Consider the following 22,203-nt stretch of genomic DNA (forward strand, 5'->3'; position numbering starts at 1 on the left):
GGGGTCTGTGGACCCTCCCTGTAGGCTGGGGGTCCTTTAGATGTGGGAGGGCTAACGCCTGCCCACCGCCCGGACACCAAATAGTCCCGCCCCGCACCACTTAGCCCCGCCTACCTCTCTTTAGCCCCTGCCCCACCCCTCAGCCCTTAGCCCCGCCTACCTCTCTCTCGCTCTCGCCCCACCCCCTCAGCCCTTAGCCCCGCCTACCTCTCTCTAGCCCCTGCCCTACCCCTCACTCCTTAGCCCCGCCTACCTCTCTCGCTCTCACCCCACCCCCTCAGCCCTTAGCCCCGCCTACCTCTCTCGCTCTCGCCCCACCCCCTCAGCCCTTAGCCCTGCCTACCTCTCTCGCTCTCGCCCCACCCTCTCAGCCCTTAGCCCCGCCCACCTCTCTAGCTCCTGCCCCACCCCCTCAGCCTTTAGCCCCGCCTACCTCTCTCGCTGTCGCCCCACTCCCTCAGCCCTTAGCCCCGCCTACCTCTCTGGCTCTCACCCCACCCCTCAGCTTTTAGCCCAGCCCACCTCTCTAGCTCCCGCCTCACCCCCTCAGCCTTTGGCCCCGCCCACCTCTCTCTAGCCCCTGCCCCACCCCTCAGCCCTTAGCCCCGCCCACCTCTCTAGCTCCCGCCTCACCCCCTCAGCCTTTGGCCCCGCCCACCTCTCTCTAGCCCCTGCCCCACCCCTCAGCCCTTAGCCCCGCCCACCTCTCTAGCTCCCGCCACACCCCCTCAGCCTTTAGCCCCGCCCACCTCACTAGCTCCCGCCCCCCCTCAGTCCCGCCCACATCTGTCTAACCCCTCCTGCAGCCTCACCCCCTTAGCCCTTAGCCCCGCCCACCTCTCTCTAGCCCCTGCCCCACCCCTCAGCCCTCAGCCCTTAGCCCCGCCCACCTCTCTCTAACCCCTGCCCCACCCCTCAGCCCTTAGCCCCGCCTACCTCTCTCTAACCCCTGCCCCACCCCTCAGCCCTTAGCCCCGCCTACCTCTCTCTAACCCCTGCCCCACCCCTCAGCCCTTAGCCCCGCCTACCTCTCTCTAACCCCTGCCCCACCCCCTCAGCCCTTAACCCCGCCCACCTCTCTCGCTCCCGCCCCACCCCTCAGCCCTTAGCCCCGCCCACCTCTCTCGCTCCCGCCCCACCCCCTCAGCCCTTAGCCCCGCCCACCTCTCTCGCTCTCGCCCCACCCCCTCAGCCCTTAGCCCCGCCCACCTCTCTCGCTCTCGCCCCACCCCCTCAGCCCTTAGCCCCGCCCACCTCTCTCGCTCTCGCCCCACCCCTCAGCCCCGCCCACGTCTGTCTCACCCCTCCCGCAGCCCCGCCCCTCAGCCCTTAGCCCCGCCCCGCGCTCCCTGGGCTCGCGCCGCGCCTCTAGCCCCGCCCCTCACGCTGTCCCCGCGCGCGGCGCCGCAGCCGGGTGGGCGGGGCCGGTGACGCAGGGGGCGGGGTCTCGCCGTAACAACAAGCGGCGGCCGGGCCGGGCCTGTGGGGCGCGCGGGTCGATGCGGGGGCGGCGGCCGGGGGGGGCCGCGCAGGTAGGGGCGGGGCTGGTGAGCCCGGGGGGGGCGTGCGGGGGGGCTGGTGAGCCCGGGGGGGGAGGGTGCAGAGGCCTGGGGGGGCTGGGGAGCCCGGGGGGGGCGTGCAGAGGGCTGGGGGGCTGGTGAGCCCAGGGGGGGGCGTGCAGAGGGCTGGGGGGCTGGTGAGCCCGGGGGGGGGGTGCAGAGGGGCGGGGGGGCTGGTGAGCCCGGGGGGGGGGGTGCAGAGGGGCGGGGGGGCTGGTGAGCCCGGGGGGGGGGGTGCAGAGGGGCGGGGGGGCTGGTGAGCCCGGGGGGGGGCGGGCAGAGGGCTGGGGGGCTGGTGAGCCCAGGGGGGGGGTGCAGAGGGGCGGGGGGGCTGGTGAGCCCAGGGGGGGGTGCAGAGGGGCGGGGGGGCTGGTGAGCCCGGGGGGGGGCGTGCAGAGGGCTGGGGGGCTGGTGAGCCCAGGGGGGGGGGTGCAGAGGGGCGGGGGGGCTGGTGAGCCCGGGGGGGGTGTGCAGAGGGGCGGGGGGGCTGGTGAGCCGGGGGGGTGTGCAGAGGGGCGGGGGGGCTGGTGAGCCCGGGGGGGGTGTGCAGAGGGGCGGGGGGGCTGGTGAGCCGGGGGGGTGTGCAGAGGGGCGGGGGGGCTGGTGAGCCCGGGGGAGGTGTGCAGAGGGGCGGGGGGGCTGGTGAGCCGGGGGGGTGTGCAGAGGGGCGGGGGGGCTGGTGAGCCGGGGGGGGGTGCAGAGGGCTGGGGGGCTGGTGAGCCCGGGGGGGTGTGCAGAGGGCTGGGGGGCTGGTGAGCCCGGGGGGGGTGTGCAGAGGGGCTGGGGGGTGGTGAGCCCGGCTGTTGGTGCAGGGGGCGGGGGGCCCAGAGGCTTGTGGGGTGAGCTGGGGGGTTGATGGGGGTGCTGCTGGCGGCAGTGGGTGTGTGTCAGGGTTTGCGGGGCGAGCTCTCTGGTCCTTCCCGCTCCCCCTGCACCGCCTCCATTGGGCGAGGTGGCTGCTGCCCTGAGGGCCCCTCTCCCCAAGCAGTGACTGGCTCTTGGGAGGAGCCCACGCTGGGGCCTGCCCTGCACCCAGCTCTGCAGAGCTCCTCTCAGGCCAGGCCAGGCTGCCTGCCCCCTTAGCGCTGTTGGCACCGGGCGAGCGGGGTGGTGTGGGCCCTGCGCAGAGCCCCAGGGAGACGGCAGTAGCTGCCCCTGCCCATTGGGACCTGGGAGCTAACGCTGCAGATCAGCTTCTGGCAGGACCCTGAGCAGGCCTGCCTGGGGAGATGCCCTGACACTTAGGAACGTTTCTCTCAAAGCCTCTGAGCGTTTGAACTCTCCGGTCCCTGTGCTCGCTCCATTCTCTGCCTGCCCAGCCCCGTTTCTCGGTCCCGGCTTGTGCTTTGTCACCTTGTAGCCTGAGCTTTCTCTCCTGTTCAGGCTGTACTGGCACAGAACGTGGGGTCTAAAGAACCAAGCAAAGCTCACGTGCCGAAGAGTAATGACTTGTGCTGAGTTTCTTATAATTAACCGAGCCTACTGCCTAAATGGGCTGCAGCTTTAGTCCACATTGTTTTCCTTCCTAGGAGCCACAAGTAGTGGTGGTCTACATTTCTCTTGTCTTTAGTGGGACATCATTTGAAATAAAGGCTGAGGCTGCGTCTAGACTGGCATGATTTCGTGCAAATACTTTTATTGGAAAAGTTTTTCCGTTAAAAGTATTTGCGCCAGAGAGCATCTACACTGGCACGGATGCTTTTGCACAAAACACGGATGCTTTTGCACAAAAGACATCTTTTGCGCAAAAGCATCTGTGCCAGTGTAGACACTGTCTGGCGCAAGAAAGCTCCGATGGCCATTTTAGCCGTCGGGCTTTCTTGCACAAGACATTAACTTGCCTGTCTACACTGGCCCTCTTGCGCAAGAATACTTGGGCAAGAGGGTTTATCCGTGAGTGGGAACGTCAGAGTATTTGCGCAAGAGCCACTGATTTTGTACAGTACAAAGTCAGTGTTCTTGCGCAAATTCTCGTGGCCAGTGTAGACAGGCGGCTGCTTTTGCGCAAAATCTTGCCAGTCTAGACGCACCCTGAAAGAAAATTACCTTGGTAAAAAGTGTGGTGCTATATGGGCTCAACTCTTTTCTCATGTTAAAAAAACAACTCCCCCCTCTCCCCCCCCCCCGAAAAACAAAACAAAACTGGTGTCTTTAAACTCAATCTACAAGAATAAAATGCATTTGAGACTTGGAAGCCTTAAGTTATAAGGATCCACAGAAAGCCTTAGGTTTTTACAATAGTTATTGTGTAAATATTTATCATGACACTAGGCTTCCTCCACCACACGCCGCATTTGGAAATGGAATTACGCAATCAGGCAGCAGCAGAAACTAAAACCCCCAAGTACAGTGCTATGTTAAATGTAAATGCTATTGGCATTTTTCCTCTGCGTGGTGAAGACACAAAATGTATTAAGTCAATGTTCAGATGTAAACTTCTGAAGGAACAAACACAATGTGCTGGTCAGAGTTACGGACATTTGAGAGTTAGGAACAACCTCCGTTCTCAAGGTGTTTGTAACTAAGTGCTAGTGCTTCTTAAAACGAGAGGGTCCTGACCGTTTCCTGCAGCTCTAGGGTAACAATCATAAACATTCGCTCATTCTGGATGAATACTTCTTCCGTAACGTGGTGTCATTTAGAGCACTGAATGGTTTGGGATCCGAAGGCAGCATTATCTAGCAGGTTATGAAAATCAGACATTTGGCCCCCAAAAAACCCTTCCTGAGGTGCTTAAGATGGATATGCCTCAGGATTCCTTGTGAATGGATTTCAGGTTACTTAACTAAACTGAACTCAGTACAACGGCCTCACATTTCTCTGATAACTGTCCTCTAAAGTCACTTATATAGTTGTGACAGTGACTAACCCCAGGTTATATTCAGCAAGAAAACACTTCTCGTGCTAGCAAGTCAGCCTGCCTGGACCCTAGGGGAGCGAACAGCATCTTGCGTATGCTGGTGACTCATCCCTTCTTGCAGACTGATCTTCGGGGTACAGCTTAATGCGTCTAATACCCACTCGTGCTTTAAAACTAATCTCCACTAAGACTTTCTTCAGTGGAGATGGGGAATTAGCCAGGTCAAATGGGAAGAAACCTACATATAAACTAGGAAATCTCAAAGCCATTTGATTCTTAGCAGGAGCCAAGAGGTCTTGGAAGTCTTGTATACTCGTTTATTTTAAGTTCTGATCCACTCGCTGTATTTTAAATGTAGTCGTTCCAAAAATGTATGCTCTTGGTACACTATATTAATACTTTTTCTCTTAATTGCAGGATGAAGACACTGTTTGAAGAGATCAAAGCATCAATTAAAAATAATTATGATCAGGACCGCTCGTTTTGGAGGCCTGTGCTCCCTTGGGGAGGGGTTTTTACTATCAAAGCTGGCCGCAAAGCTGTATCTTGCACACCACTTTACGTTGAAATAAATTTGAAAAACACTTGTACGATAGATGGATTCTTGATGTTGTTGTATGTCATTCTGCATGAAAACGAACACTTCCCCCGAGAGCTCTCCCTTCATTTAGGTAGAGAATTTGTCGACTGCTTTCTCTACCTAATGGACTCCTATAACTTTACGACAGTGAAGCTGCTTTGGATTTGGGACAAGATGGAGAAAGGACAGTACAAATCTGAAGTGCACAAAGCTTCATTGGAAATTGATTTATTTGGAAACGAGCACGACAACTTTACAAAGAATCTAGAAAGCCTCATGTTTACCATTCAAGAAAGCTACTGCTCAAATTGGAGGTGTCCAACTCGTATGCAGGAAGATCAGCAGAGAACAATTATCATAAAGTAAGTTGCAGCTCATGCTGGCATGCAACGCTACTAAAATAAACTTCTCTGTCAAAGGGGGCAGTGGTCAGTATTAGCTGCCAGAGGGCCTTATGAGCTAGAATACGTCTGTGGCTGTAGGTAACCGTCGCAAACGTACATACCCTGTGTGTTCAAATCATTCCTTTTAAGAACTCGCTATAGAAGACTTAGAAACAAGCCTTTCTGGCCAACGGTTGGTTGACAGTGTGATTAAAAATAACATATTAATTGCAGCTGAGCATGTCTCTAATATTCTGCAGTGCTAAAGCTTAAATTGCTTGTAATGCTCAGCTGGTTCGGTGGGAATGTTGGCTTGGAGAGCTATTTACCAAACACTGCTGGCTGGGCTTTCTTCCCTCTGTTTGGAGCGTGTGACATGAAAATTGCTTTCTTGCATTCGTAGCTGTCAGCTTACTGTGACGGAAAAAGAGCTCTCCAGCCGTGCCTGTCACTCGGGCCGGGTCCTTCGACTGCAGATTAACACTTGCAAAATGAATTACTGGCCTGAAACGGATTGTTACTTCCATAGTAAAGAATAAATGTCTAACGCTGCTGTTGTGTTGACCTGTCCCACCACTAACCGAGTAAATGTGTTTCCAGGAGTGAGGTGCTGGTGACCTTTGCAGCTCTACCTAGCAATTAGAGGGGGGTTCACAGGAATAAAAGCCACAGGGAGAGGGAGTCTGAGTTGCTGTTAGCAGCTCTGTCTCAAATGGGGAGGCTCCGGCGCCTGTGGAACTGGGGCAGTAGGTTGCTAGGGGAGAGGGCCTTTCTCTAACGCTTCCCAAACCACTGCAGAGGCTGCTAGATGCTGGAGTCATGTGCTTCTCCATTGAAACGCTGCATTACGTTACTGAGCGGGTTGTGGCATCTCTGCTCTGTTGCTTAGAACTCTCACTGTGTACCCAGCTCCAGAGAGCATTACGCTAAAACATAGCGGGTCTGATGAGGACAACCCTCACGGGCTGACTGCCCGAACCGGGTGCGGGGCTCAGGAGCGAGTCCTGGAGGAGCTGTAGGAAGGCACTTTTTAAAGAACGATTTCTTAGTGAAGTACAGTGATAGAAATGTAGCTGTGTTAGTCTGGTGCAGCTGAAACAAAAAACAGGACTAGGTAGCACTTTAAAGACTAACAAGACAGTTTATTAGGTGATGAGCTTTCGTGGGCCAGACCCACTTCCTCAGATCAAATAGTGGAAGAAAATTGTCACAACCATATATACCAAAGGATACAATTAAAAAAATGAACACATATGAAAAGGACAAATCGCATTTCAGAACAGAAGGGGGATGGGCGGGGAGCTAATATCTGTGTTAATATCTGTGAGCTAATGATATTAGAGGTGATAATTGGGTAAGATAGCTTCCCCCCCCACCATCCCCCTCCTGTTCTGAAATGTGATTTGTCCTTTTCATATGTGTTCATTTTTTTAATTGTATCCTTTGGTATATATGGTTGTGACAATTTTCTTCCACTATTTGATCTGAGGAAGTGGGTCTGGCCCACGAAAGCTCATCATCTAATAAACCATCTTGTTAGTCTTTAAGTGCTACATTGTCCTGTTTTTTGTTTTAGTGAAGTTCGTGAGGCCAAATCTCGAATCTGGGGTTATGAATTCAGTGGATCTGCTCAGAACGATCACTGACTGAGCTAGAAATGGAGCTTACTGCCTGACTCTCAGATCTGTCTAGTAGAAACTTTGAGAGCTCTTGCCGCATCAGCGGTACCAGCATGACTCATGATCAGTGATTCTTCACTCTCCTCTCCTGGAATCCTGTCTACCTCTCCCATGAGGTTTGTATACTAGCAGGCAGCTGCAGCCCATGAGCTAAAGTTACAACTGCAGCATAGTGACCGCATGGTAAGGCACAGGGCTCCGCTGTCACTTCAGAACGTCCATCTCGCAGATTGAGGGGCTGGCTTTCATGAGCTTGAAAGTTTGCTGGACTTAGATGCTCTCGGTTTTGAACGTTTACCCTTTCGCTGTCGGCCCTGAGCATCGACGAAAGCCTTTCTTCAGCGTGGAGTGTTTGATTTCTTAGCTAGTCAGGTCCCCTTGCCCCCTCCAAACCTTACTCTGCGTGAGAGGCCACATGCTACCTACCTGTTCTGTGCTTGACTCACACTTCTAGTTGTTAATGTCACACAGCAATAGGTGTAGCAATTAAGGCTTTGTTTCCACCATTCTTTGCTGATGTAATAGTTGGATAAGAAATCACATGCAAGTAAGTGCTGTAAACTCTTCTACCTCTTAAAAAAAAAAAAGACACATTTGTCTAATCCTCTCATGCTGAGTGTGAGTTTTTAATGACTGGATCTGTGATTTGAGGCAATAGTAGTTCAGGTTTGATGCCTTCCATACAGGAGACTGTCAGCTGTTGGCTGTTTTCAAACTGTCTCCTGTCCAGTGGACTCTTAAAACGTTCGTGCTGTAACCTAAGTGTGCACTACCCTCTGAGTCTAAATACATCACTTCTTTAGACAGACAGGCCAGCTGATCAGTGAAGTCTGTCTGAGTGTGCCTAAGGTGGGGGTCTTGTACTGTTTTGCAAACCAAAAAATCCCTCTACTCAAAAGGTGTGCTGTAAACACATTGACCAGGGAGTGTGGTATGGAACAGCGCGTGAACACAGGTTTTAGGTTTCTGTCTGAAACGCGAGATGAATAAGTCAACCAAGCACCGGCCTCCTGTCTGTACTCTACTCTTTCTATATATATTTTCTGAGGCACAAGGTATTTGGATTACCCGACTAACCTCAAACACGAGGGAGGACGATCTTGCGGGTGATCCTAGAGTACAGAACAGAGCCTTTGGGCTTTATTACGCAGCACACACCACGCACAGATGCGTGGACCACGACAAGATGAGCTGAGCTTTAGCGGATGGCACAGCTGATAGACGTGAATCTCGGCAGGAGTGCTGTTCCGCAAACGTGGGGTTGGCGTTCTGAGCAAATGTTTTCGATATTTAAGTTCAAGTAGCAAGGCTCTTGCACAAGAGCTACCATTCTAAAGACTCGCTGTGGGATGCCTGAGTGTGTCGTTGTGGTGGAACGGTTTGGTACTGTGCAAGGACAAAACATCTGATCAAATCTCTCTCTTTCAGTCCTCCCCAAGAAATTCCTCATGGAGACTTGATTCAGCGGGCGGTAGATGAATTATTCTGTTCCAAGATAGAGCTGTGTGAACAGTATGGGTAAGTGCCCAATGGGTATTTCGGGGGTATTTGCGATCCCAGAGGGGGCTGTGCACACTCTTAGCCTGTGCGCTAAACAGCCCTTCCCGTGGATTGAAATGCTCTGTGCATGGTCCCAGCTAGGGATGGAAGAGCCCATGTAATTAGTTAACAGGTTAAATGTTCAGTTTCGCTGGTTAACTGATTGACATGGGGGCAGGCAGGGGGCTGTTCCAGCTGGCTGGGCTGAAGAGGCCTGCCCGCCTGCCATGGCCAGGCTGCAGCAGCCCTTGTGCCATGGGTAGAGCCTGCTCCAGCCCCACAGGAGAGGGAGGGAGGCAGGAGTCGGGGTGGGGTTGCCAGTCCCCAGACCAGACCGTGCAGGCTCGTGGGCTGGGAGTCAGCAGGCTCCTGCTGGATGGAAGTGGCAGCGGGGGGGAGCAGGAAGGAGGAACCCCCCCACCCATGCTGCTGCTTCCACCCAGCACAAGCCTGCTGCCTCTGAGCCCCTGTGGACTGGGAGCCGGCAGCCCTGCTCCCCCGTTCGTGGGAGGCTGCTAGGTTAACCATTCCCAGGGAAGTCTCACCCATGAAGGGTGATGCTTACCAGGTAACCAGTTAGCCAGTAACCCATTCAGCCCTCGTCTGGACCCCTCCGAACTGCACACGTCTTCCAGGGGTTCTTGCCACGGGGCTGCCTTCTGTGAACCCCGAGGCAGGAGCTGGGTCAGTGGTGGGCAGCGTGGGAGCCGCGTGCAGCCTGGGGGGGTTCCTGTGTGGCCGTTGGCCACGTGACAGGGTTGCCAGATTCCAGTGGTTTCCAGCCGCGTCGCTTTCCCCGACCAGCGTTAGTAAAGGGACACGCACGTAAAGCCAACATGCACGTGGTGCAGGCCCCGGCCGCCCCAGGCCCCGGCGCCCCGCGTGGTGCGGGCCCCGGCCGCCCCAGGCCCCGGCACCCCGCGTGGTGCAGGCCCCGGCCGCCCCAGGCCCCGGCGCCCCGCGTGGTGCAGGCCCCGGCCGCCCCAGGCCCCGGCGCCCCGCGTGGTGCAGGCCCCGGCCGCCCCAGGCTCCAGCACCCCGCATGGTGCAGGCCCCGGCCGCCCCAGGCCCCGGCGCCCCGCGTGGTGCAGGCCCCGGCCGCCCCAGGCCCCGGCGCCCCGCGTGGTGCAGGCCCCGGCCGCCCCAGGCCCCGGCGCCCCGCGTGGTGCAGGCCCCGGCCGCCCCAGGCCCCGGCGCCCCGCGTGGTGCAGGCCCCGGCCGCCCCAGGCTCCAGCACCCCGCATGGTGCAGGCCCCGGCCGCCCCAGGCCCCGGCGCCCCGCGTGGTGCAGGCCCCGGCCGCCCCACGTGGTGCAGGCCCCGGCCGCCCCGCGTGGTGCAGGCCCCGGCCGCCCCGCGTGGTGCAGGCCCCGGCCGCCCCAGGCTCCAGTGCCCTGCTGCAACGCTGGCGCCTGGGCTTGGGGCTCGGGATGGGGGCGCCGGAGCTGGTGGCCTGAGATCTGTGTCAGGTTAGATGAGATGAGCTGGCGGTTCCTTCTGCCTCCGCGTCCCTCTGCTAACCAGACCCCATCCAGGCTGCTGCTTGGCTCTTGGCAGCAGCTCAGCGCCCTGGCCCAGTTTCCCGCCCCCCGTCGGAGGTGGCCCGAGGTCCTAGAGGAGGGGAGGACGGTCCCTGGCCTCTGAGCGTGGCCGCTTGTTGCAGGCCTTAGGAAACGAGCTTGCTGGGGAGTCGGGGCAGCGAGGCCTGTCCCAGGCCAGGGCCATGGCGCTGCTCCCCCCCTTCCCCCGCTGAGTCCCAGCCAGGGCTCCGCTCTTGGAGATCAGGTTTCCTGAGCAGCTTCTCCGCGGTGTTGCTGTAGGCACCCACCCCTCGGCTCCCCCCGCCCCTCGGCTTCCCTTGGCTCCCCCCGCCCCTCGGCTTCCCTTGGCTCCCCCCGCCCCTCGGCTGGCGGCTCCCCCCGCCCCTCGGCTCCCCCCGCCCCTCGGCTTCCCTTGGCTCCCCCCGCCCCTCGGCTTCCCTTGGCTCCCCCCGCCCCTCGGCTTCCCTTGGCTCCCCCCGCCCCTCGGCTGGCGGCTCCCCCCGCCCCTTGGCTCCCCCCGCCCCTCGGCTTCCCTCGGCTCCCCCCGCCCCTCGGCTGGCGGCTCCCCCCGCCCCTCGGCTCCCCCCGCCCCTCGGCCCCCCCCGCCCCTCGGTTCCCCCCGCCCCTCGGCTTCCCTTGGCTCCCCCCGCCCCTCGGCTTCCCTTGGCTCCCCCCGCCCCTCGGCTGGCGGCTCCCCCCGCCCCTTGGCTCCCCCCGCCCCTCGGCTTCCCTTGGCTCCCCCCGCCCCTCGGCTTCCCTCGGCTCCCCCCGCCCCCCGCCCGGCGGCTCCCCCCGCTCCCCGGCTCCCCCCGCCCCCCGGCTCCGCCCGCCCCTCGGCTGGCGGCTCCCCCCGCCCCCCGGCTCCGCCCGCCCCTCGGCTGGCGGCTCCCCCCGCCCCCCGCCCCTCGGTTCCCCCCGCCCCTCGGCTCCCCCCGCCCCTCGGCTGGCGGCTCCCCCCGCCCCCCGCCCCTCGGCTCCGCCCGCCCCTCGGCTGGCGGCTCCCCCCGCCCCCCGGCTCCGCCCGCCCCTCGGCTGGCGGCTCCCCCCGCCCCCCGCCCCTCGGTTCCCCCCGCCCCTCGGCTGGCGGCTCCCCCCGCCCCCCGCCCCTCGGTTCCCCCCGCCCATCGGCTCCCCCGCCCCTCTGGCAGCTCTTGGGCCCAGTTTCAAACCAGCCTTTGGGTTTCCCTCCTCAAGCTGAGGCCCCCTGCCCCTGCCATTCCGCGGCGGGGGTTGGATTGGAGCCCCCCCGCCTGTCCCCGGAGGGCAGTCAGGGTCTCCGTCCGTCTGTCCGACAGGCGTCCCCGCAGCTCCCTGCCTCTGGGAGGTCAGGTCAGCTGTTAGCAGATGACACAGCCCCCCCCAGCACCCCCCCCTCCTGGGGCTAGGGCCCTCCCGCCGGCTTCCTCCCAGCTTGCCCCAGGTTCCTCGCGGGTGCACGGCCGCATCCCTGCCCCTAGCAGAGACTGCAGCGGGGGAGGGTGGGGTCACGGGGCTGCCCCCCATGTGCAATAGTGTAACCAGTGCATTCAGGCATCCCTAGTAAGGGAAGGGCCGTGTGGGGGTGGGAGGGGGGTGGCTGCACCCTCCCCCGATCTGTATGGGGAGGGACACTCCCCGGGCAGGTGAGAGAGGCTGGCTGGCCCCTCCCCTCCGCCGACCCCGCCTCCCTCTAGAGAGGGCAGAGGAATTGCTGCTGTCCCCCTTGGGCAGGGAGCCAGGGACAGTGCCCAGGTCTCTGCGTCCCTCGCTCGGGCTGGGCAGCGCAGGGGCAGACGAAGCTGGACCTGCCCCAAGTGGGGGGGCATGCGCCCCTCCCCCGGCTGTGCCCGCTGGAGCTGCAGCAGCCACGGAGAGACGCTTCCCACCTGGCCCCAAGTGGCTGCGGGGACAGAGGGCTGGGGCTGGCCTCTCCCCGGGGCAGCCCCGCCCCGCCCCAGAGCAAGGATTCCAGGGCAGAGAGCCAGCAGTCAGTGAGTTCTGGCCCAGCACGGCTTGCTGCATGCGGGAGGCAGGGAAGGGTGGCCGGCAGCCTCGCCTGATTCCTCGGCTCGGGGACGCAGGGGAGAGCCGGTCGCTGTCCAAACCAAACGCTAATATGGGGGACAAGCTGCCTCCGGTCCGGCTGGGAACTGAACCCGGCTGAGCCGCGCTGCCGGCCCAGTGGCACCACTGGCATTTCTGCTTCTCTGCTTGCAGCTGCACGGGCCTCCGAGAGTTCACCCAGCGCGTCTTCTGCCACGGGGCACCTCCCTTTGTGGTTTTCAACATGCAGCAGTGGAAGCCGGAGGAGCTGGCGTACGTCCCGTACCACTTGGATGTCTCTGACCACAAGTGAGTATTGTGCAGCCCTGGCTGGCTGAGCCAGGGGCTTTCATAGAGTCACAGAACACTAGGACTGGAAGGGACCTCGAGAGGCAGCGAGTCCAGTCCCCTGTCCTCACGGCAGGACCCAGCACTGTCTAGATCATCCCTGATAGACATTTATCTCACCTGCTCTTAAATATCTCCAGTGATGCAGATTCCACAACCTCCCTGGGCAATTTATTCCCTTGTTTCACCACCCTGACAGGCAGGAAGTTTTTCCTAATGTCCAACCTAAACCTCCCTGGCTGCAGTTTAAGCCCATTGCTTCTTGTCCTTTCCTCAGAGGCCAAGATGAACAAGTTTTCTCCCTCCTCCTTATGACACCCTTTTAGATACCTGAAAATGGCTATCGTGTCCTCTCTCAATCTTCTCTTTTCTAAACTAAACAAACCCAATTCCTTCAGCCTTCCTTCCTAGCCCATGTTCTCTAGACCTTTCATCATTCTTGTTGCTCTTCCCTGGACCCTGTCCAATTTCTCCACATCCTTCTTGAGACGCGGTGCCCAGAACTGGACACGATACCCCAGCTGAGGCCTGACCAGCGCAGAGCAGAGCGGCAGAACGACTCCTCGTGTCTTGCTCACAACGCCCCGTTCCTGCAGCCCAGACCCGTTTGCCTTCCTCGCTGTGGGGCGCGCCGTGGCGGAAAGGAGCCTGTGGACGCCGGGGGCGGCCGTGCGATGGGGCTGGCTGGCGTTAGGCCCTGGCAGAGCTGTTCTCGTGTCAGAACCAGCCCTCCCGTGTCCTGCGGCGCAGGCCCTGCCCCTCTGGCTGGCAGCATCGGGGCAGGTCTGCACTGGGCCCCAGCTCAGAGCAGAGAACTTGGCTCTCTCCCGAGGGCAGGAAGTGAAGGGCGACGTGATGAGCCAGGAAGGAGACCAAGCCCCTCCCCCTGCCCCCCGCCCCTTACCCCCAGGGTTTGCAGCAGAGCCTCTAGTGCTGCCCCCATTCTTACCTTCGGCTGTGGGGAGAACCCGGAGGAGCAAAGACTGGGGGGCAGTAAGACAGGGCACTGGCCCCCCCCGCGGGCTCAGCCCCCCCCCCCTCCAGGCAGCATCCCAGGCGCTTTGCCCCCTCCCTGATAAGGGGGGCAGGAGATAACTCAGCGTCCTGGCTTCCCTCCCCCAGGACTGAAAAGGGGTGGAGCTGTGGGCCAGGCAACCCCAGAGGCCCTGGAGACAGCTCAGTGGTGAGCCATGCCCCATCCGTCCCCAACTGAGGGCTGGCGACACTGGGCTGCTCCCCCCAGCCCTTGAGCTCTCTGGCCAGGCAGGGGTGGGATCCCTGCTGGACCCGGGCGGATCCCACGGAGCAGCCGCTGGGCTGCCTGGAGCCTTGTCCCCTCCCCTGGGGGTGGAAGTTGTGGCAGGGGAAAGAGCAGCCACTGGGCCAGTGGCGCAGCTGAGGGGAGGGGAAGGGGCAGGTTCCCCGCCCCCCCAATCCCTGACCAGCCCTGGCAGTGGTGAAAGCGCAGGGGGGTGCTTCTCCCTGGCTGGCTCAGGGTAGCCTGGAGGCCGCTGGCAGGCGGAGGAGAAGGCCAGCGGGCTGTGCCACTTGTGTCTCGCACTGGGCGAAACCCACACGGGAAGGGGAGCAGGGCACCAGGCAAACCAAGCCGGCTGGGGCGGGGGGAGGACGACGACAGTGGCAGGTGAATTGCGGCTCCGCTGCGGCGCTGGACACCCAGCTCGGCAAGCGCAGAGAGCGGGGGCCGTTAAACCAACGAGCAGCAGGCAGGGTGCCAGCCCCAGCGGCTGAAGGGTAGCGACTGGCCGAAGCCGGGCGACCTGAGGCGTTAGTGCTCTAGGTCTGCCGAAGGGAAGCTGCTACAGTGCGGAGGAGCAGACCGAGGGGCCCATGAAGACTGGAGGGGCGCGGGGCTCAGGGTCCCGCAGCGCTGGAGCGAGCTGAGGCAGTGTGTCTCGGGACCCGCGCAGGGCGCCTCCGGAAGCAGGTGTCCCGGGTTCACCACGGATTTGGGCCTCTGGTTGGAGCGTGGGGAGCTCCCCGCGTCTGCTCCTCTCCAGCGTGTTCGAGCTATGCAGAGGAGAAGGGCCAATTTACACAACTGTGCAAAAGGTGGAAAATGTACAGATTCCTGGCAACCCTAAAATGACGATCTGTAAATTAAACAGGAGTTCAGATCCACTTTCTAGATGTTTGAGGTGGCTCAGAAGTTCCTCACCTCTGTGCTGGAACCAAATGTAGCAGCGGATTATGTTCAAGTTAAGTGTCTCAATTACAAACTTGCCAACCAGCAGGAAGACAATTTGTATCTCATCGAAAACCTGCAAGACACTGGAACGGCAAGCTCAGCTGAAATACGTATCTAGAGCTTGTGTACCACATTGTGGCAAATCAGCATGTTTCATTACTAGACAACCTTCCTTTCGTTATGAAACTCAAAAGTACAACTGCAAGACATGATTAAAAACCTGTGATTTAAAACAAGGTTTCTTGCTTCATGATTGAAATTGGGAATCTAAATCAAGTCACACTACTTAAATGTAATAAAATGTGTCATGTGGTATATTAAAAATGCCTCGTGGGCAGAAATTAATATAGTTTTTTTTATAGGAATGTTAAGTAATTTTCAACAAATAATGGTACAGGAGTTAGATTATTTATATCAGAATTGAGTGCGAAGTAGGAGAAAAGGGAGACTGTTTCAAGCATGTGATTTAAGAATGTTATAAGAGGGGGATCGTGTGATAGGTAAGAGCAGAGAAGCTCTTAAGCAAATCCTATATAGATACAAGACCCAGGCGTTAGGGATAGACGAGGCTGGGTTGTTGGTAAAGACGATACTGACCGGGCCAAGAAATGGTTAAAAAACATCTGAAACAGTCTGGTTCTCCTGGAATGTTAGAGGATTAAACATCCCAATAAAACAGGAGTGGGGAACCTTTTTCCTAAAAATGAGCCAGGGGCCTTACAGCCCGAGGGGGAGGGGGGCAGGGGCAGAGGCAGGGGCGGAGGCTTGGTTTTCTGAGGCTTTGGGATTAGGGTTGACCCCTTTCCTATCCTGACAGGTCGGATGCCATTGCTGTGAATGGCAGTGGTGCCTGGGCTGTCCAGTTGGGAATGCTGGCAACCCTATCATTGGGAAGGGACCAAAACTCAGGGGTTCGGGGTGCGGGAGGGGCCTCTGGGGAGGGTCTTGGGATGAGGGTGGGGGGCTCAGGGCTAGGGCCAGGGGTTGGGGTGCTGGTGGAGGTGCAGGGTACGTACTTCCAGCAGCTCTCAGATTTGGAAGCAGCCAGCTTGTCCCTGAAGCCCCACAGCTTCCATTGCCCATGGTTCCTGCCCAATGGGAGCTGTGGGGGCCGTGCTGGCCGGTGAGGGTAGCATGCAGAGCTTCCCAGATCACTGCAAGCCAGCCCCGCAGGGGGTGCCGAGGCTCACGCCTTCTGGCCTATAGCACGGAGATTTGCCATGGGCCTGATGAAATTAAGCAGGAGGCTGGATTGGGCCCCACCCCTGCAATAGAACAGTACCGAAGGGTCGCTCTAGCACTGGCACTGCTCCAGCAGACTAATGTTAAAGCTTACACACAAAGTGAAGGGGTGCCCCATAGGTATGGCCCATCTCCCAGAAGAGAGGGGAGCACAGGCTAAGCAAACAAGGCAGGTAGGAATGTAAAAAGATTAAAAGATTCACATGACAGATGGGTTTTATTACATGGGTGTATTGGGGGTAAACATGTTACAACATGTAGCATATGCTACCCCCTTCTTCCATAGCACATGAATTCTGGCAGTGGCTCAGAAGTCACAAGCAATTACAGTTGCTTGTTTTGATTGGATGTAAGCCTGGAGGTTTATCACATGGCCATCTTTAATTAAAGATTAATCTTTGATTCCTGGAGGCTCTAGGACAATTCTGGGGGGATTGGTAACCCCATGGGCCATAGTGGCATGTAACTAACCCAATGGGGAACAGACTACCTACTAGACAATACGCTCCATTTTTAAAAAAATCAAATAATAGAATCACTAGGATACAAAGAATAGGTGTTTTTACACTCTCATACACTTTACTTTTGCCTCAGAAACTGTCAAAACATGCTAAATAGAATGAATGCTAAGCTTTAATAAATTATATTCTTTAGTGTTAGAATAAGCCATCTCTCTGGCCGTGTGTCTGTGAAAAGACAGCACAACTCAAAAGTAGCTGCAGTTTTAGAAATCTATTGCCAAGACATTTTTAAATAATATAATCAACAGTTTTGCATTTAAAGCAAAATCCCTCCCAGGCTGTATTGTGTGAAAAACAGACCCAGCCGAAAACCAGGCTGGCTTATAGGTGCAAACAGAGTTTGCAGAAGCAACCCAACATGACTAATAGTGCGGCTTTATGGCCAGGGCTTACAAACCACAAAACTGGCATTAGGCTAACCGAGAAACCCTGCCAGCCCTCGTGTGCAGAGCTCCAGCGCTCAGAGCGCGTGGGGCAAGGCGGGCAGGTGGCTAGCCAGCCTCTTAAGAGAAGACCCAGAACTACCTGCTGTTGGTCATGGGCTGCGGAGTTTCCAGTTGCACAGCTGGCACAGCAGCACAGATCTGGGCTGCTTGTGGACTAGCCACTTGCTCACGAGGGGGTCTCATGCCCTTCCCAGGCAGGATTCACTGCAACTCCCAAGTCTTTTTCTGGGCAGTTTTATTCAGATATAGAAGTGAAACAAACCATTAACCGCAACAGACATTCTTCTGCTTCCCTGGGCTGCAGCACCTTGAGGTTTTTTCTTCCCTTGTCTCTCTCGATACTGGAATGTCAGTACTCAGTACACTACCCTGCATTCCCTCCTCTCTGCTCCCCATGCTTCAGGGGAAGCATGCAGAAGCACATCTCAGCTTCTCCCTTGCCAGCTGGATCTGATCGACGAGCAGGGCTGACCCCGAAGAAGCATGCCACCCTGTAATATAGAAAACTCTACTGGAGTTTCGGCATAAGCATGGCTCAACTTTGTGTGCCTGCCTGCCCTGCCATGCTCCATGGAGCCATAGAGGTTAGACTATCCTGTCTATTAGCACTTTCATTCCTTCTTCCCTACCATGTAATTCAGCAGCAACACACTCCACATGGATTTTGCGTTGCTTTTTCCGATACTAACCTGGAGTGGAAGGGACATAAAAGAAGCCGTTTCTGGAGCTAGGACTAGGACAATGATCTTCTCTTGCCACAGGCTGGCACCCTTGCTCCAGGATTTGCTCAAAGGGCCATCAGTCACCTGGCTCCACAAAGCGATTCTCAGAAGCAACACTGCCAGTGCTAGCTCCCCCCACAACTCCTCTTCACAACCAATTAAATGCCTGCCCTCCGGGTTAGCGCTATTTAGCAGAGTTGTGACTATTTGCTTCCACTGTTTGATCTGAGGAAGTGGGTCTGGCCCACGAAAGCTCATCACCTAATAAACCATCTTGTTAGTCTTTAAAGTGCTGCATAGTCCTGTATTTTATTTAGCAGAGTGTTTGTGAGGGTGATCTCTGTTTACCTTAATTTGCAGGTACTTATTGGAAGGTGCCACCTTATTTAATAAAGAGGAGCATCATTATTCTGCAGCTTTCCAGATCGATGGGTATTGGATGCATTATGATGGACTGAGAAATGTCAACTTAATTTTGTTAAATAAACCCCCAGAATTTCTTCTTTTGTCATCTCTGGTTTATATTAGGGCAGCAGAGACTAAATGACGTCCGTCTCACGGCTGCAAAGTCAAATCACGTTCCCTTCTCTGCCAACAATGCGGACCCACCCCACGTGGAGGTCTACACTTTATGTATACTTGGTATCCAAGAAGAGAGTAGAACTACAGTAGTTCTGGGATTGTATCCAATGCTTTCACTCGAGCTAAACATTTGAAATCAGAAACACTATGCAATTTTTGTTTAAAAAAAAAGAAGCTATTTTTATACAAGCAAATTTTATGCTAAAATAAAAAAGTAAAAACCCAAGAATGGTTGTATCCTTTGTTTTTTTTAATTACTATTTCAAAGTAGCTAATAGAACTGGCATATGTGATCTTGTAAATGAAAGATTAATGATAACGCACAAAGGGGGTGGGGTAGAGTTAAGGTTGCACAGCGCAGCTTAGTTCTGGCATTTCTTCATTTATGGGTGTGCTTGAGTTCATGGCTAAAAAACCCTGAGTAAACCTAAGCTTTCACAAGCGAAATAAGTATCAGTTATCTAATGCCCATTCCATCCACCAGCAGGCTCTGAGGAACATGCATAACTCACAGAAAATCTGTGGATTACATGTGCATGAATAGCCCCATTTTACAGACAGCACAGCGGAGTAAAGTTGACAGATTATTTCTGAGCCATAGAGTGGCTAAATGATTGAGTGGCATTTGCCACATGGAGGCTCTAGATGCTCTGTCCAGTTTGTGTAAACTCTCCCTGGGATAGGACTCCCTTGTTCGACAGGGTACTGAAATATGAACATGTCAATAGAAGTGGTTCTTGACTTGCTGGTTCCTTGCCCGTGGCCCCATGCTACATAGCAAAAGGTCTGCTGCTGTGGGGAGTCAGATCTCTTCTCTCTGTGCCTGGCCTAACAAGGGGGAAGGCACACAGGAACACGACAAGGCATGCATGCTGCTAACGCACTTTACACTGTTCCTGGCAGCATGCTACAAACAAGCTGTTAGAAATCAGTCTCTCCTCTGTACTGTGCTAACAGCAAATAAATTAGGCAGCAAAAAGTAGCCTGTGGCAAAAGGATTAGCCCTCTGACAAAATGTAAAGTTCTACCGCAAGTCATAGAATTATTGCAAAAAAAGGGAATCACATAGTATAGCACCGATGTTGAGGGGCACTCTACGGATATGTCTACACTGCAGAGTTTTTCCAGAAAAACAATACTTATGTCTACACTGCTATTTCGTTCTTTTGACAGAAAGTTGAAAGAATGGAGGGGTTTTTCTGACTGCGGTAATCCTCATTTACCAAAGAAGCAGCCTTTTTCCAAAAAAGCTTTTTCGGGAAAAAAGGCATGCATGGATGTGGAAGAGAGTGGTTTTTTCGAAAGAAGAGGCCTCCAGGAAAAAGCACAGGTGCCCTGGTGGCCACTCCGTCCACAGAAAACACAACTTACATGCAAGATAGCGTCCAATCAATGTGGGCGCTATCTTTTGAAAAAGCAGATTGCTTTTTCGTTGTGCTTTTGCTGCGTGGATGCTTTCTTTCTGAAGTTTTTCTGGGAGATCGCTTCCGGAATAGCTTCGTCCGAAAGAAGCCTGCAGTCTGGACGTAGCCTACATTAAGTTGTCAGCTTTTGCACTGTCCTCTGAATATGCAGATTAAAGAGCTACATATTTTATGCAAATTAAGCCACCTTTACAAGCATTTTATCTGTTCATCTCAATGGGGTCTGACTCAGACTCTGTACTTTGTTTTTCAAATGATCTAGCTATTAGTTTTAGTAACTTGCCAGTAAAAAGCAAACAAATGTAAGCTTCCAGAACAGATTTTCAGGGTAGAGGCAGAATTCTCAACCAACCAAACACTAAAAAAATACATTTCACCATGGAGGGAAGGTTGCTGGTCGTCCCCCGATTCTTCAGGAAAGGGCAGCAGAAATCATTTAGAAGCTTTCTGGGCCTGCAACACCTAACTCCTCTGTCCTTACTCTTTCTGATTGTAGTTAGCCAGGCCGTGAATCTGGGCTGTTTTAACATTTGCGGGTGTAACTGTGCCGCTTTTACCTATCCAAAACACTACCTCCCCCCTCCCTGACCTCCTCACCTTTGCTCTGCCTGAATTCTCTCTCATACATGCACACACCAACATAACTGGACTATCTGTGCAGAAGGACCAAGAACACAACAGATATGTTTGCTTCACGATGGCTTTTCCAAGAAAGTATTTTGCAAAAGCCTGACACATTAAAGGCAGCCAAGAGCCCCGGTAGCTTATGCTCGACCTGCACCAAAAGAGAGCAGCTTGGAGGGTGCATTCTGGGATGTTACAAACATGCAAAGCTAATAGGAGCAATGTCAGTTTTTTGGCTCTGCCACATCCCTCAGGTTTGCAGCTCGGCCCAATGGAGCTGGAACATCATGTTCAGAAAGCCGGAGACCCGCCTACAGTCAAATACTGGTATTGCTGATGATAACCTCTGCTGCTGCATTTAAAAGACAAAAATCCCATGAATCGAAACTGCCAAGCCCATGTTAGTGACATTGTTACCTTTGCGCACCTCATTCCCTTCCTGCAGATTTCAGGAGAGAAACATTTAACGGGCATCTTAAAATTGAGCTGTAGCCACGAGGGGGTCCCCGAGTTCTCCCCTTCCCCACTAGAGCCAGAATCCCTTCCACCCATGCCAGGAGTGGCCAGACGTACCCCCGATTCTATCACTGGAAGGGTATTATTTTGCTCTCTTATCCGAACGCAGAAGGGGATTAACACGTTTATATTGGGAATCTGGTAGAGGTTAAAAAAAAACACCCAGGCATAAGCAAAAGTTAAGACTCCAAAGGGAAATAGGCTCATATTAACTAGTTCTTTAAAGGAGTGGGGAAAGGAAATCATTTTTTTAACTAAGTTTTGCATCCCCCCCCATGGAACTACATTGTGACATCCCTGTTACATGTGTCCCCATCCTATTGTTTGCCAAACCCACTCTGATATCCTAGCCTATATGCAGGTCCTGACAGTTCATGTGTAGGCTGCGTAACCTGCAGCGGCTCCAGGGATTTCTACAGGGCTTCATGCAGGTGCTGCAGTGCACGCATGTATTAGCAATTGAAGATTGGAATCAAACTGAGAGCTTGTTTTAGCCTGTACAACTCAAGTTTGGCTCTTAGTTGAGGTCTCTAGCTACTGCTGCAATACCAGTAACACAGCAGAGCTACTCTAAAAACTCTGCAAGGGCCACAGGACATTGGGAATCTGGGAACTTGAAGGACCTGGAAGAAAAGCACTGACACTGACATATGGTTTAAACAATTGTACCGCTAGAGGTTCCCATGCCGTGGAGGTTGGGTCACACTGCTCTCAAACATGCAGTGAGAGGCACCTGAGACTGCCGAACACTTTGTGCCCAGAACATGAATTTTGCGGTCAGAGAAAGGTTTAAATCGGTAGGACGTGTCAAGTTTTTCCTGAAACTGAAATTTCAGATAGGAGTCTTAGACCCTCGTCTCCACTTGGTGGACAGGTACTTGTGGGGTAGAACAGGAGAAGGGCTTACTCCTACATACCTTGTGAGGTATGTGCAACAGGGCACTGCAGTGGAAAAAGACAAGCACAGATTATAGAACTTCTCTTTATAAAAAAATGTATTTTAAAAATGTCCATTGAGCATGTTAAGTGTAACATTTACCCATACAAAGAAACATGCACAACTTTTTAAACTTTACTGCCTTGTGCACAGGCACGGCTTTCATGAGACTTATCACGTATTGTATTTTATATGCGAATGTACACACACGGCCATCACAGCATTACCTGGGTGAAAGATGCAGGTGTGTGGGGCAGGACTACAGTTTAAGACTACGGTATAAACTCCTCCTCTGAAGTGGCTTCTGAGAAAGGCCTCAAAAGCAGCGTAACAGACAAAGGTCAGAAAGCAGATCTCTGAAAATTATGCTCTCTCTTTGGTTTAATACTAATTGGGAACTAGGTCCTGAGACCTAAATGGAGCCGCAAGGCCCTTAAGGGACCACATCACATGGACGTCATTGCATTTGA

The 22,203-nt window shown here is 55.3% G+C and overlaps 1 protein-coding gene across 8 annotated transcripts in view; it reads left to right on the top strand.

The window, feature by feature from the left end:
* Nucleotides 1-1,399: 1,399 nt before the first annotated feature.
* The window catches only part of DORIP1 (dopamine receptor interacting protein 1), a 36,556-nt gene continuing 15,752 nt past the window's right edge, over nucleotides 1,400-22,203 (top strand). Inside the window, exons 1-5 of one of the 8 annotated variants that reach the window (XM_075926137.1) lie at nucleotides 1,400-1,532; nucleotides 4,837-5,361; nucleotides 8,490-8,579; nucleotides 12,337-12,471; nucleotides 18,011-22,138. In XM_075926137.1, coding sequence (XP_075782252.1) covers nucleotides 4,838-5,361; nucleotides 8,490-8,579; nucleotides 12,337-12,471; nucleotides 18,011-18,197 — 936 coding nt within the window. In that variant the 5' untranslated portion in view covers nucleotides 1,400-1,532; nucleotide 4,837 and the 3' untranslated portion in view covers nucleotides 18,198-22,138. Of the gene's footprint in view, nucleotides 1,533-2,403; nucleotides 5,362-8,489; nucleotides 8,580-12,336; nucleotides 12,472-12,787; nucleotides 12,852-12,908; nucleotides 15,640-18,010; nucleotides 22,139-22,203 lie in introns of those variants that run through there. The other 7 variants (XM_006120706.4, XM_075926138.1, XM_014572320.3 and 4 more) reach the window with 7 other exon arrangements.

This window comes from Pelodiscus sinensis, chromosome 4, assembly GCF_049634645.1.
Source record: "Pelodiscus sinensis isolate JC-2024 chromosome 4, ASM4963464v1, whole genome shotgun sequence".
In the NCBI taxonomy this organism is placed as follows: Eukaryota; Metazoa; Chordata; order Testudines; family Trionychidae; genus Pelodiscus; species Pelodiscus sinensis.